Source organism: Cricetulus griseus, chromosome 3 (assembly GCF_003668045.3).
Source record: "Cricetulus griseus strain 17A/GY chromosome 3, alternate assembly CriGri-PICRH-1.0, whole genome shotgun sequence".
Taxonomy (NCBI): Eukaryota; Metazoa; Chordata; class Mammalia; order Rodentia; family Cricetidae; genus Cricetulus; species Cricetulus griseus.
Genome location: NC_048596.1, coordinates 277,911,821 through 277,926,042, shown reverse-complemented (window position 1 = coordinate 277,926,042; position 14,222 = coordinate 277,911,821). Strand labels below are relative to the sequence as shown.

The following is a 14,222-nucleotide window of genomic DNA, read 5'->3' as shown; positions in this document are numbered from 1 at the left end:
TATTCTGTTGGCACTCTCACAAGTAATTGAGCCCAGAGGTCCCATAATGGCAAGCATGATAATCATCACTAGATTTTTTAAGTTAAAAAATGAACACAGAGTTCTATCTGTGATGCCTGATTTCCTAATCCCCAAATCACCAGGTGTGCTCCACTCCTGCACTAGTGCTGTGGGCTGTTAATGCCAGAGCTGCCTGTGGTCAGAAGTAGTCTGGTTTCCCCTTGGCACTCAGAATTTTCTTTTATCAGTGGCAGGTGCAAACACAGAAGGAGGCTGCTTCAGAGAGGAAGTCCACCGTGGTGGTTACATCTCAGATCCAATGCAATTGAGCGAAATTCTCCAAATGTGCACTTGCTTTCCAACCTAATGAAGCATCCTGCTTCCTATCTCATGAATGTGAGAAGACAGGATGAGGAGAAACAGTCTCACGGACACCCACCTAACTAAGCCTGCAGGGCACCCTCCGCCACTATAGCCTCCAACAGCAGGTGTGCACAGGTGCAGAGACCACAGAGCAAGGCGCAGCATACCCTCCGTGGAACCTGCCCCTTGAACAGAATCTGAGAACTCTAATAAAGCTCATTTGTCTCGGCGAACCTAGACAAAATCCAGAGCAGACGATACAAAGCCCACTTAAAGCCGGGCTTCTGTTTTTGCCTTCACCATAAAAGTGAAGACAGAACCAAATGGCTGGGAGAACCCGACCTCTACCACATAGGCCATGAACTATCTTTTCAATTCCGCCGTGACCTGAATGGCAACTCTGTATGTTTTATCTCACTGCCTGTTAACACATCTGCTTCATGCAGAAGAATAAGTCCCCTTGGAAGCGAGTGAGTTATAAAAGGAAACAAATACAAGTTATAAAGGCAATGCCAGATCAATATCACTGGGCTTCCAAAAGAGTTGACGTGGAACCTTCTAACGTGTGTCTACATTGGGCACACATTATTATTACTATTATTACTTGTTAATATTTTCAGTTCTTGTCTGTGTGCCCAGAGACCTTGGCAAGATGAACATTTTATAAATCTGATAAATAAATAACTGAAGCCTCCCAGGCAATGTTACTCAGGGGGGAGGAAAGGCGGCACTCAGCACTGCATTAAAGTCAAATCTGCCCTTGGTAACTGCTCGAGTCCAGGGGCCAGGAAAAGCACCTCTCCCTGGAGTGAGAGCACGGCCACCTTACTTTTAACCAAGGAGACGGTGAGGACCCAGTCAGTGCAGCGCCCTGCACTCCACACAGTGAGCACAGAAGTGTCCAAAAACATTCCCAGATGCCTGAGGAGATGAAGGTCTCCCATGTGAGCTATGTAGTTCAGGTGACCTTCACCAAACTGCAGTGCCTGGCCTTGGGATTCACCTTCATCATACGCAGCAGTGTTTATGGTGACTGTGGTAAGCACTGTAGATCTCAGCACAAGACATCACGTGCTTTTGTGACCAGAATGACTCAAGAAAATTCCAGGGTGTCTCCTGAGGCACACAGAGGAGCTTCACACACACACACACACACACACACACACACACACACACACACATAGGCACACACACACAGGCACTTGCACACACACACTGATGTACTGGGTCAAAACCCTTCCACACACACCTTAACCTGAACTATGGTTCATAGATTCCACAGATTGCTGAGCCTTGCACTATTCCCCAACACACCATCCCATTGAAGGAAATGGGCTGAGCTGAGCATATGTGTCACACATTTATTTAAAAAAGAAAGAGAGGTCAAGTTGTTAATGCCCACAATATAAACAAATTATTTTCCAAAGAAACCAAATCGCACTGCAGTACTGAAAAAGTCACTTAGGCAACATCCCGACTTCAGGTATATCCAGTTGTAAGTTGCCAAGGTAGATCGATAAAGCATGCATTGCTCTAAAAGACCCTGGGAAGAGGCTTCTACAAGCAAACATTTGACGCAAACTACCTTATGGCTTGCTAGGGTCACCACATGTCAGCTTGTTAAAAGTTCAGAACATTTTAGATCCGGCTGTCTTCATATTGATGGCTTAAAACCACCCATGGTGGGAATACTGACAACACAGAAGTCAGAAATTGTTACAAACTGGGACCATGACGGCACCCCACCCCTGGGCTCTGAGTGTGAGCATCCACATGCCAGTGTCACCTTGCTTTATAAAACTGCACCTCCAGTTTCCTTTGGGGCTAGCAATCTTACTGTGCAACCGTCAAGAAACACTGTAGAAGTCAAAGGAGTCATTCATCCCACAACCTTTCTGGAAGGCTTGGTTTCTCTTTGGATACGCAGAGAAAAGTGGGATTACCGGCTTCACATACATAGCAAGCCCTTTGCAGACAAGTAGTGTATTAGTTATGTATTAGCTTCAGCTTCCCCTATTTTTCTTCCTGTTGCTACTTGTCAACTATACAAGTTGCCTCTTCAGAGCTCTTCGGTTTCCTGTTTGTTTTGTTTTGTTGTTGTTCTCATTTTATGTGTATGCGTGTTTTGCCCACGTGTGTGTCTGTGTACAACATGCATGTAGCATCCATGCAAGTCCAAAGAGAGTGTCAGATTCCCTGAGACTGAAGTTACAGATGGTTGTGAGCTGCCATGTGGGTGCTGGGAATTGATCCTGTGTCTTCTGGAAGAACACCCAGGGTTCTTAACCACTGAGCCATCTCTCCAGTTTTTTCTTCAATACTTTGTGTGTGTGTGTGTGTGTGTGTGTGTGTGTGTGTGTGTGTGTGTGTTGTATCTCTCAAACACTAGGATAGAACAGGTTTAGTAACTGAATGGTCTGGCAAACACCAACAAGAGCCCCAGGTAGCCCCACGATTTGTGGTATATGGTCCTACTTAGTCTCTTATACAGCTTCTCTCTTCACAGCAGGTGCTTAGGCAAAGGTCTGGGCTAGAAGCTGACTTTCTCCTTGAGTCTCTCTGCTAAAGATCATCTCTCCTACAATGAAAAGATTAGAAAATATTTCTCCCATTGATCCCAAAGTAAATTAATTTGGCCTAAAAGCTAAAGACAAAGATGAGCTAATATCCATCACTGGGACAGTTCTGCATGGGTCCTTAGCACACATGCACCTTTGGGAGAAGAGATGCCATTTGCTTTGGGCTCCTTGCAAGGGTGTCTGTAGAGTATATATCTTCAGAGCAGACACGGACCAGTGGCAGGTGACTCACCAGCCATCCTCAGCCCTCACCCCTGGATGAAGAGCTGAACCACCTACACAAGCATTCTGGCAGCCTCAGGCCATTTTCAGGACAGTCATCAGACCACAGAAACCAATCCTTCCATCTTCTATTCCACCTTGGGGAGCATTGTGTGCCAATTTGACAATCACAGGAGAGAGAAAGCTTGGGGACACATGGTGGAAAATGCCCCCTGAGATTTTGTGGGACTTAGCAGCATCTCACTGGTCTCACCCATTGTGCTTTTACCTTTCTTTTTAAAAATTTTTGTGGTGTTTTTTGTTTTGTTTGTCCATATATTTGTTTCTGAGACAGGCTTTCACTATGTTGCCCTGGCTGTCCTGGAACTCTGTCTGTTTACCAGGCTGGCCCCATGCTCAGAGATCTACCTGCCTCTGCCTCCTGTATGCTGGGATTAAAGACATGTACCACCACTGCCTGGCTTCTCATTGACTTCCTTTCTTCTCTATTCATTTTCTCTGTAGCAAAAAGACAACCAGAGAGACAAGGTGGATTCTACATTCCACACACAACTTCCTCATCAGTGGCTGTTTATTGTGAAAAGACGTCTAAGTTCAAGTTCAAAGCCTCTATTTTTCAAGCCTGTAACATCCATCAGAGTTTTTACTTTTAAAACCATATCTAACCACATTATCTCTCAGATGATATCTGGCTACCAATATTCAAACCGCCAAGCATAACCTTCTTTTCTAACTTACAGATTATCTTGTCCCAAACGTCTGATCAATTGTCTCTACTGCACCTCTGATTTGTCAGTATTTGCTCAAGCTGCTTGGATGGCTTTGAAACAACTTAAAGGGTGGTGTGCAGGAATCACATTTACCCTCACAAAAACAAACAAACAAACAAAAAAAGCAAAAAAAAAAAAAAAACATTCTTTTCTAACCCACAGTTTGTCCAGTTCAGAGTACGTTTGTTGAGGGTTCGCCCGCTGCTTTGCCTAATGCCAGGCAGTGGGGACAGAGAGAGATAACAGAACCGCTGACCCCAGCAAGTTTTAAGCTCCCTGAGGGATTCATAGGCAAATGTCTTCTTGCGCCTGAGAGAGTAAGCATTTTTTCTGGGTGATTTCTCACAGCAGTGCAAATCTTCTGTAAGGGAGCGCTCTCCTTTCTGTGAGGATCAGAAAGGATTTCTGAATAAGGTGGCGTCTAAGCATCACTCTGAAAAGATGACTAAGAAATGGCGAGGAAGGGGGTAGAGGGAAGCTAGGAGAGGCCCTATCCAGTGTCCCCAGAGATGTGACAGCTCACAGTCCATCCACACCCCTGCCACACACGAAGCACAGAGAGCTTCGGCCAGTTTTTATCAATTCTTGGTCGTTTAGTGCCCATATCCACTATGAATCATTCAAACCAGACCCAAATAAAGAGGCTAATACCAGCCTATCTCAATGTCATCAGCCCTGATATTCTCTAAAGATCTGTCTGTGGAATACACTGATACCTCCTGTGAGGATCAGAGCCAGTGTTCAAAGGGCACTGGTCCACACAGAGAAAGTCGTTTTCTAAATAGTGACTTAGTGGGCTGTAGGCACAGGACAAAGCACGTCTACCCCAAGAGAAGAGACAAGAAAGGGCCACCCACAGTCTGCCCCAGAAGCACAACGCCAGCACCCTGACCTGCTAAATTCCTCTCAACGGCTTTGCTTCTACAAATCTGCAAATTGTCAAAGAATTAGGCAAAGATCTCTCTGTATACTATTCAATATTACTAACCCAGACACTTAGGAACAGGTTTTTTTTTTTTTTTTCAGTTGCTCTCCCTGTAAGAAATTAAGTTTCCTATTTTATCTTTTAAAGAGATACGCCCCAACAAGTTTAGCGAGTCGTGAACTTTGACGTTTGGATGCCATTTTGATAGCTTTAAAAATAGACACTTTGAAACCCCAACAAGTCTGAAAGAGCTGAAACACTAAAGCAGGTGAGACAAAGCCTTCGACTGTGGGTCTGCCCACGGCTAGTTCTGTGGCTCTCCTAGGTCAACAGGCTCTGGGCTTCATCTACTTTATCCATAAAACACAAAACGATTATGAAAAGCAGAAATCGCAGCCAACCCTCTGATGCACGGAGACCTATCAATGGACAACTCTAATCTAGAACTCACATTGTATGTGTGTGTGTGTGTCTGTCTGTCTGTCTGTGTGTGTGTGTGTGTGTGTGTGTGTTTGTATGTGTGTGTGTCTGTGTCTGTGTGTGTGTGTCTGTGTCTGTGTGTCTGTGTATGTGTCTGTGTGTCTGTGTGTGTGTGTCTGTGTGTGTCTGTGTGTCTGTGTGTGTCTCTGTGTGTGTGTGTTTGTGTGTGTGTGTGTGTGTGTCTGTGTCTGTGTGTGTGTCTGTGTGTCTGTGTGTGTCTCTGTGTCTGTGTGTGTGTGTGTATGTGTGTGTGTCTCTGTGTGTGTGTGTGTGTCTGTGTCTGTGTGTGTGTGTCTGTGTCTGTGTGTCTGTGTATGTGTCTGTGTATCTGTGTGTGTCTCTGTGTGTGTGTGTTTGTGTGTGTGTGTGTGTCTGTGTGTGTGTGTGTGTCTGTGTGTGTGTGTCTGTGTGTGTGTCTGTGTGTCTGTGTGTGTGTGTATGTGTGTGTGTCTCTGTGTGTGTGTGTGTCTCTCTGTGTGTGTGTGTGTGTGTGTGTGTGTCTGTGTGTGTGTGTCTCTCTGTGTGTGTGTCTGTGTGTCTGTGTGTGTGTCTGTGTGTCTTTGTATGTCCACGCATATCCCAGGACCCACGGGGAGGTCAGAGCTATGGGGCCGTTGCCCTTCACTCTGTTTGAGAACAGTGTTCTCTGGTCATCACTGCTTGTATCAGGCTGCCCTGCCCGGGAACTTCCAGGGTTTCCAGTCTGTCCTTTCATCTTATCACAGAGGAGCAGGGCTACAGACTCCTGTCCTACTCTGGCTTTTAGATGGTTTCTGGGGATACAAGCCCAGGTCACCCAGCTTGCAGGGTAAGCATTCACTTCAGTTAATTTTTGATATCCCCTGTTTACACACATCTTCCCCAAATTACCAAGCAGAAACAAAAGGTCTTAAAGCGGTTGATAAAAGGTGTTAGGTGAGGTTTTGTGGAGCCCCATCATCGTCTTGGGTCATCATCCCTTCTTCTGCCATAGACCCAGAAGAATGTCCGTGGGAGTGATTTGCTAAAGAGAGGCTCCCAGGAGACGAGGGAAGACTGCAAAAGGAGGAAGGCAAGCAAAGCTGAAACCTGAAGGGGAAGCCTCAGCCTTCACCGGATTCTTTAGAACACTCTGGGGATAAATTATCACACATGTCGTGCTGAAGGTGTATAAACTGTGTAGAGTGTGATCAACCTCAGAAACGGAGAGTGACTCATATTCCTGCTAGCATTGCTGGAGCCCAGTGGAGAGTGGAAAGAAGGAAGTAGAGGTAGCTAAAGCCCACCACTGCCATCTCTGCCTGCCACAAAGGGCGTGGAGAAGAAATTACTTTAGCCTCTTGAAGGAGGAGGGAGAGAAAATGTACAGACGGCAGAATGAGCACACAAGTAAGACCGGTGAAGGGAGTTTGAGGGCATCTGGGCAGAAAACTTCCATCTGTAACTTGGATCAGGGAAATGTCACAAAAATATAACTGTGTGAAAAAAAATATACCTATATAACTGTGTGGGTCCGAGCTTTGAGTCCTTGGAGCATGTTTATCAGTAAATGCCATATATTTAACTACAGATCATTCTGTGTCTTTCTTTGGTGGTTTAGAAAGGAGTAAGTTTGAAGTCAATACTTCCTAGGGGCATACAATCCAATTTTGAAAGCTTGCCTTCAGGCATCAGAAAGTGAGGTCTTCAGCCTGTTATGGTTGTGGTTAACTGCTGCAGAGAGATGCACTTTTTACTGACAGAAAGCATGAGATCTGCTCAGACTGGAGAGGTTAAGCAGAGCTTAGCCAACTCAATAGGAAGAAAATCTGGCAACAGCGACTCCGTGATGCCATTTGTTACGTATGTGTATTCATATAGCCAGCTCCTCAACATGAAAGAAAGCTGGCAACAGTGACCCCATGATGCCATCATGTATGCATATTCATGCAGCTACACATGCTGTGCAGAGATTCTGGGATGCTACACATCTGACATAAGGGACATAAGATCTGCAGAAACAGGGACATAAGAATCTCTTTTACTCAGATAAACTCTAATAATGAAATAGATGTAATTAAATATATATGCATAAACATTATATGTTATATATTATAGATCTACATTGTTGTCTGTATAAGGAAAATGGTTTTTGTTTTGTTTTTTTGGGTTTTTTTGCAAGACATCACTCAGAAACTCCATGGAAATAGTGAGTTGAGTAGTAGACTTGGTCATGAGGTCAGCTGTGGACTAACTTAATATTATAATGGCAGAGAGATATGAAATACAAGGATGATGTAAATGGTAGTTACATGACTTTATCAGGATCATGAATTCATAATCTTTCCCAATATTTGTAATCTGATAATTTGTAACTTTAGGCAATTATGTCAAAATGTCTGGAAGACAAGAAATGGACAGAACAGGACACCAGGCTCTCTGGTTGGTCAAATACTAACTGTACCCTGCTTCTGTGCATTGCCCATGCTTATTAAGAATCCTGCTAGGTTGTTTATCCCACCCCACCCTCCATTTTCCATGCCCCATCACACCCCATATCTAGTAAGTTTCCTTTGATTCCCTGCTCACCATGAACTGTCTACAGCAAAAATCCTGTTAAGTCGATGAGCCTGGAACTTCCCATGGCTTAGTAATGGCATACCTACTGACTCCCATCCAGTTCCTGCCAACACTGTTTGGAATTTTGTGCAATTCTATACCTGGGTCTCTTTCTCCAATTATTGCGCAGCTCTTGTTTTCTTCGACATTTAAAACATTATGTAATTAAATACATTCAAATGAACATTATGCAGAAATTTTATGGGACCCAATAAAGAAAATACTGAGAGTTAATGAGCACCCCAAATTTGTGGACTTTATCAATGTATAAGACTCTGAAGACCATTGCATCCCAGTTTGACCACCAGCTTTGTTTCAGGAGTATGACACATGCTTCCCCCACAATGCCCTGTATATCCCTCTCCCAGAAAATGGCTTAGAAGGCTTTAGCAGACATTACTAAGTAAATGAATGGTGAATACGGAGGCGACCTGCCACAGGACCAGGGCTTGTTCCACTTCAGGATCTCTGAGAACACTGTTGGAGCTTGGGTGGTCAATGGAATTACTACATGGGTGGAGAAGGAGAGGGATTTAGCTTAAGAATGACTGAATCTCTTCCTCAAGCAAACTCTCAAGAATCACAGATGCTACAGAACACTTATAATTAGCCATTTCTTCTAATGGAACCACTAGTTAACACCATGATGAATTGATCCGGCAACACAAACTTACTCAAACATGGTCAATTCCACTCTTAAGATACTTGAATTCTGAATATTTGCTGCTTTCCCACAAATTGTTTAACCCTTTGGGAATGTCATGAATATCTTATGTTGGGTAAGATACAAGGCAGAGGGCAGAGAAATCGAGCCAAACTGACTCTACTGCTTTCCAAGCTCCACAACAGGGTTATCTAAAACCATGGCTATTGCTTCCCACATTGCAGTTTGACTGTGTAAATCTGTAAGATCTACTACAACTGTGGCAGGGTTGCTGACATTTTGCTGGCACTTTCTGAGTTAGTATTTTTTTTCTTTTCATTTGCTTATCTACAGGCATATTAGATGGGAGGTAAAAGAAGAAACTAAACATACATTATCAGGCAGTTGATAAAGAGGAAAACGTACATGGTAGGAGTGAAGACTTGAGAAGACTCAACTTTCTGGGTTCAAGAGGGAAGGATGTCGAAGAAATTACTGTTCCCCATTACCTGGAGCCAGAGGAGAGCAACAGTGCAAGTAGTAAAGGGAAGATGAGAGAAGCTGCCCAAGACAACCAACCAAATATCTTCTCACACTAAGAGAAAACAAGAGGGGAGTAAGAGCTAAGATAGAAACTGGTGCTAAAGAAGATGAGGTCAGAAGATGAGAGGTCTCCCTGACCTCCACCACCAACAGAGACTCTAGGAAGATAAACTTAGACAAAGACAGCAAAGTGCCTGGTCAGAGAAGTAGGCAAATTGAGTAGCATTGTCTTCTTTGGAAGTGATGGCCTTAAACCCTGGCAGCCTTAAAACTTTAGTTTCAGCATGATACTTATCCAAAGGAGCATCTTGTGAAGTCCGGGGTTCTACCCGATGTTTAACCATGGTGATGAGGAAACAGAATTCCTATTTTGTCCTGGCACAGTCTTAAAAGACATCATTTGAAATAGTGATGCTTTTCCCCAACAGCAACTGGGAACTCCAAAAGAGAATTCAACTAAAATTGTATCAGCCATAAAGCCCACAATACAATCAGTCACAAAACCCACAATTTGTAATGGACCAAATCTTAGGGTGAACAGCTGTATGGAAGGAATCAGACTAAGGGTGAGGATTGTAGCATGGAGTCAAGACATAAGTCAGTCTTAATCTTTGCAGTCAAGATCATGGTCACATGATATCCACAGCCGTGTAAGTGTGTTATATGCGTACAAGGCTGAGGGACTACAGACGATCAGTCCTTCTAAGCCATCCTTTGGAAGAGCAGTGTGGGAAATGGGAGGAGTCTGGGCCATACTCCTGAAACAAAGCTGAAGGTGACACTGGGGTATAATTTTATCCACAGTCTTGCATCATGAACTCAAAGATGCATTCCCCCATTCAGCACTCATTATTGGAAATACACGGTGCCCAGGTGTGAGCTCTTTCCACATGCCTTCACCATCTTTGACTTACCCCAGTGTCTGTGCCACTGCCCTTCACCAACAGAAAAGGCCCCATCAAGGCTGATTTGGTGCGAATGAGGCTCAAAACTACAGAAACAGAACTGCCTCCTGACCCAGCTGTGCCACTCTCAGACATATATACTCGAAAGAGCTCTATGTCCTACTAAGAGACACGGCTCATGCATGTTCACTGCTGCTCCATTCACAATAGCTAGGGAATAGAAATAGAAATAGCCTAGACATCCAACGGCTAATGGGTGGATAATGAAAATGTAATACATTTGCACAAAGGAATCTTACTCAGCTCTTAAAAAAATAAAATTATGAAATTCACAGATAAATGGATGGATCTGGAAACAGTCATTGTGAGTGAGTTAACCCAGACCCAGAAAGGCAAACATTGCCTGTTTTCTCTCATTTGTGGATGGTAGCTTTGGTTCTTTAGATGTTTTATTTGGAATGCCCACAGAGATCAGTGAAACAGTGACAGGCCATGGACGGGAGCAATTCCAAGAGAGAGGAAACAGAACACAGGGGTAAATGGGAATAACAGGATGGAAGGGTTGGATAGGGTGGGAGATGGGAACAGCAGGATATGAGCTAGAGGAGGGAGCATGGAGAGGGATAACTAACAACAAGCCCTTTAGAAGAAATAAGTGGAAACCCACCTACTTCTCTAGAAGCCTCCTAAAGTATATACATAAATAAAATGTTTAAATGGAGATGCCCTATAACGAGGCAACAGTGTCCCTGCTAGATGCCACAGGATAGTAGATAGAAAGCCCACTGCCAGGAATACACTTGCTTTTCAGAGTTGTTGGACAGTGTGTCCCACAGACCCCCCAAACATTAGTCTATTGCCAATGTTATTGGTACCCTCCAGCACTGGGTCCCCCTATTGTTTAAGACACAGTTTTGAGTCATAAGACACGGAGAAATCACGCTGGAATTGACCTGGAATCTTCATCCCTACAGGCTATTTTTCCCAGTGCTGGAAAGTGCTATCAAGGGAGAAGAGTACTCGTCCATCTTACCCAGTGCTGAGAACCCTGTGACTGTCAATAATGCCTGGTCGGGAAAGACGTGCCCACTGATGCAATAGTTACATGAACACTATGGAAGTAGCCACCCACTTTCTGGTTGAATTTAAGGCTGCTTCCCAAGATGAAACTCATACCTCAGACCGCTATCAGGACCGAGAATGTGTGGTTAGATAGATCATAGGCCCTAGAGAAGAATCTAACACTATTGTTCTGCTCACTGGAAACATGCAAATCTATTTCCAAAGTCTCCTAACTCACACTCAAGAAGATTAAGCTACACGGATGCCATATGAAAACTACTCTCAGCTTTGTGATCATTCTAAAATGTCAAGGACTTTCTTCAGGCAATACAATAAAACCAGGCCAAGAGCAAGGAAACAGCCCAGCTATTGGGATGGTCCCCAAATTCCATAGTGTTCAAGGAAGGTCTGGTTAAGGTAGAGAGATTCTATAAGAAGTGACATGTATGGATAATTTAGAGTCAATATATTCCCATGATGACCTCAAGTCAGAAGCTATATCTGTGAGCATTAATTCATATGAGAATAAAAAAGAGATTGGGCTCCACTGTGGAGGGGAAAACAAAACATAACACATGCTACAATAATATCAGCAGAAGAGCCTGCCCGGCTCTTTGAGGGAGTGCACAATTGCACTAAATGAGTTTATACTATGACAGCATTAATTCATACAAGAGGGGTCCCTTAGATGAATTTTAAAGTCCTGCATTATTTTTGGCCTTGCCACACTTTTCGGTTTTTTAAACAGAGAATTCAGGAACCAAGGGTAGGGCACATTCAGCTGGTGGTTGACTCTGTCTAGGTTTCTCTGGCATTGCAAGAGTTGACAGGTGTCAATAGGCGCCATGTTGTCTCAACATTCTTCCCTTCCATCTACACCCACCGGGAGCCCGTACAGGCTGGATAACTTCTGTCATCTGTTCAGGGTGTTAACTTTCCTCCCCTTTCCTCCCTCCTCTCCCCTCCTCCTCTCCCTCTTTCTCTCCTTCTCTCCCTCTCTTTCCCTCTCCCCCTCTCTCTACTTTCCCTGCCTCCCTCTCCATCACCGTTCTCAGAACACAATGCTAGCGGATGATAGGGGAGGAAGCCAGTGAGTTTCTACTGTCATGGACACCTCGGTTGAAGCAGAGGTTTTCTTCTGTCTTGCTCCTGTCCAAGGCTTGGCTCCCCTAAGGAAATACAGCATCTCGGCCTATGGTTATCATATGGGCGGCAATCTGTTACAAAAGGAATTTAATTTCTCCAGAATATCTCTTTTCCTTTCTAGCAGGCTGTAAATACATCCCATTTAAAGTCTGCTTTTATGTAAAAAGAATTCATCCCAGCAACTGTGATTCCCCTCCACACAAAGGGAATCTCACTAGTTTCCATGAGCTTGTGTTTCTAGATCTAAGCTCCACCCCCTCCACTCTCGAGTCCTGGCCCTGCAGTAAATAACACCTCCCAGAAGAGGCTGTTAAAACTGATGCACCAAGCCAAATCACACAACAGGTTCCTCGTGAAACCCACAACAGTTCAAACAAATGAGATGTTTAAAGGGAAATAAAATTGAGAATGGACATCATCTGTACATAACATCTTTTAAAAGTGAAAGGCTGAAAATAAGCCTATGTCCCAGCACATGTGGCCCAGGGACCCAGTGGGATTACCATCTTTGTCTATAAACCTCACCACCACGCTTTAACATAGTCACATACACTGTTCATGCATGTAGCGTGTTTCTGCAATTCAGATTCAGTATTATCTCAGATTGAAATCTCCATTTTTTTCCACCAGAACATAAAATGTAAAACATAATTGCCTCTTAGGAGTTAGCTTAAAGAACGAGGCACTAAAACTTAGAACTGATTTTGCTTTTATGACTACCCAACATGGCAGGCTCTGGCCTTTATTTCATCAAAGTGGAAACAGAACTGAGAGACAAAGACACTGACTGAAACAATAGCTGAAAGTGGCAAAGGCACGAGTGACGCCAAGGTGACCCCATCTGTGTCTCCAGTGCATGGCTCCCGCTCACTAGAGCTCAAGACTCATGAGGTAACAACTTTCAGATCCAAAGAAGGCTAGCTTCCCAAGTGCCACAGGACAGGGGCGCTGATTCACAGTTAAGTTTACTCCCACAGTCATTCAGCATTCTTGCCCAAAATAAAGATTAAAATTGGAACATATGTTAGAATTTAAGCCAAGTTACTATCTTTCTTCTTCACAAATCCTCAGGAGCCTGTCCACTGAAATGACACACAGGAATGGGGGCGGGGATGAGGAAACAGGGGAGAGCAGAGCAGAAGCCCCCCCACCCCCCACCCCCCCCCCGTAAACAACAGAGGATAAAAGTGGCTCATTGGGAGGGAGAAGGAGGCCAGAGGACTCCAGATTTTCAAAGTCCCCTTCCAAGTGTGGTCTGACCCATTCGAAGAGATGGGAGTAAACATACTGCTGCTTTTTGTTTTGTTTTGTTTTGTTTAAAAAAAAACAAAAAAAGCCAGTGAGGGTTGCCCTTGACTTCTAAGTACTTCCAATTTCTCCTAAAGAAATCGTCTACACTTAAATGAAAGTAGAAGTGTAAGAGTTGCTCATAACATCACATGCTATGAGTAAACAGAGCCTTTCCTGCAGTCCAGACAGGCTCCATGGAATGGCTCAGGCAAGGTGGACAGTGGAACTCAGCTGAGGTTGTTTCCGGGCAACCTTGATGATCCTGACTGATAGGAAATCAGCTTATTTATTGAGAAGTGTGGGTACCAGAAGCCAGGGAGCGGAGTGGGAAGGGGGATGGAGAGAAGACAGGGAAGAGTGCAGAGTGCTGCAGTTTAGGGGGGATGGATGGCTCCTCAGGTCTTATGGTGCAGCAGGGAACTAGCTCACAACCAGTGTAGACTTGGAAATGCAGAGCAGAGAAGACTCCGCTATTTCTGGCACAGAGAAGTAAGTGCCTGGGGTAATTGATGGGCTGGTTACATCGATCTCTTCATGGTACATTATGCTCATGGGTTTTTATCACTATGTTTAATTCTTTGAGGACGTCATAAAATGTATTTTAAACATATCGACACCCAACTCCTCCCCGTCACTCCTCCAAGATCTGCCTCCGATATCTTTCCTTCTCCATTTCCTCTTTCCTTTCTAAGTTTAATAACCCATCAGCTCCAGTTT

The 14,222-nt window shown here is 44.2% G+C and overlaps 1 protein-coding gene across 5 annotated transcripts in view; it reads right to left on the bottom strand.

Moving 5' to 3' along the window:
* Window positions 1-14,222, bottom strand: part of Ntrk2 (neurotrophic receptor tyrosine kinase 2) — a 327,293-nt gene that overhangs the window by 230,904 nt on the left and 82,167 nt on the right. For 2 of the 5 annotated variants that reach the window (XM_035441549.1, XM_035441552.1), the window contains exons 12-13: window positions 12,351-12,364; window positions 2,094-2,111 (exon numbers count right to left, since the gene is read on the bottom strand). The exons of the other annotated variants lie outside the window; for them this stretch is intronic. In XM_035441549.1, the coding sequence (XP_035297440.1) occupies window positions 2,094-2,111; window positions 12,351-12,364 (32 nt within the window). The remainder of the gene's footprint in view (window positions 1-2,093; window positions 2,112-12,350; window positions 12,365-14,222) is intronic. 5 annotated transcript variants of the gene reach the window in all.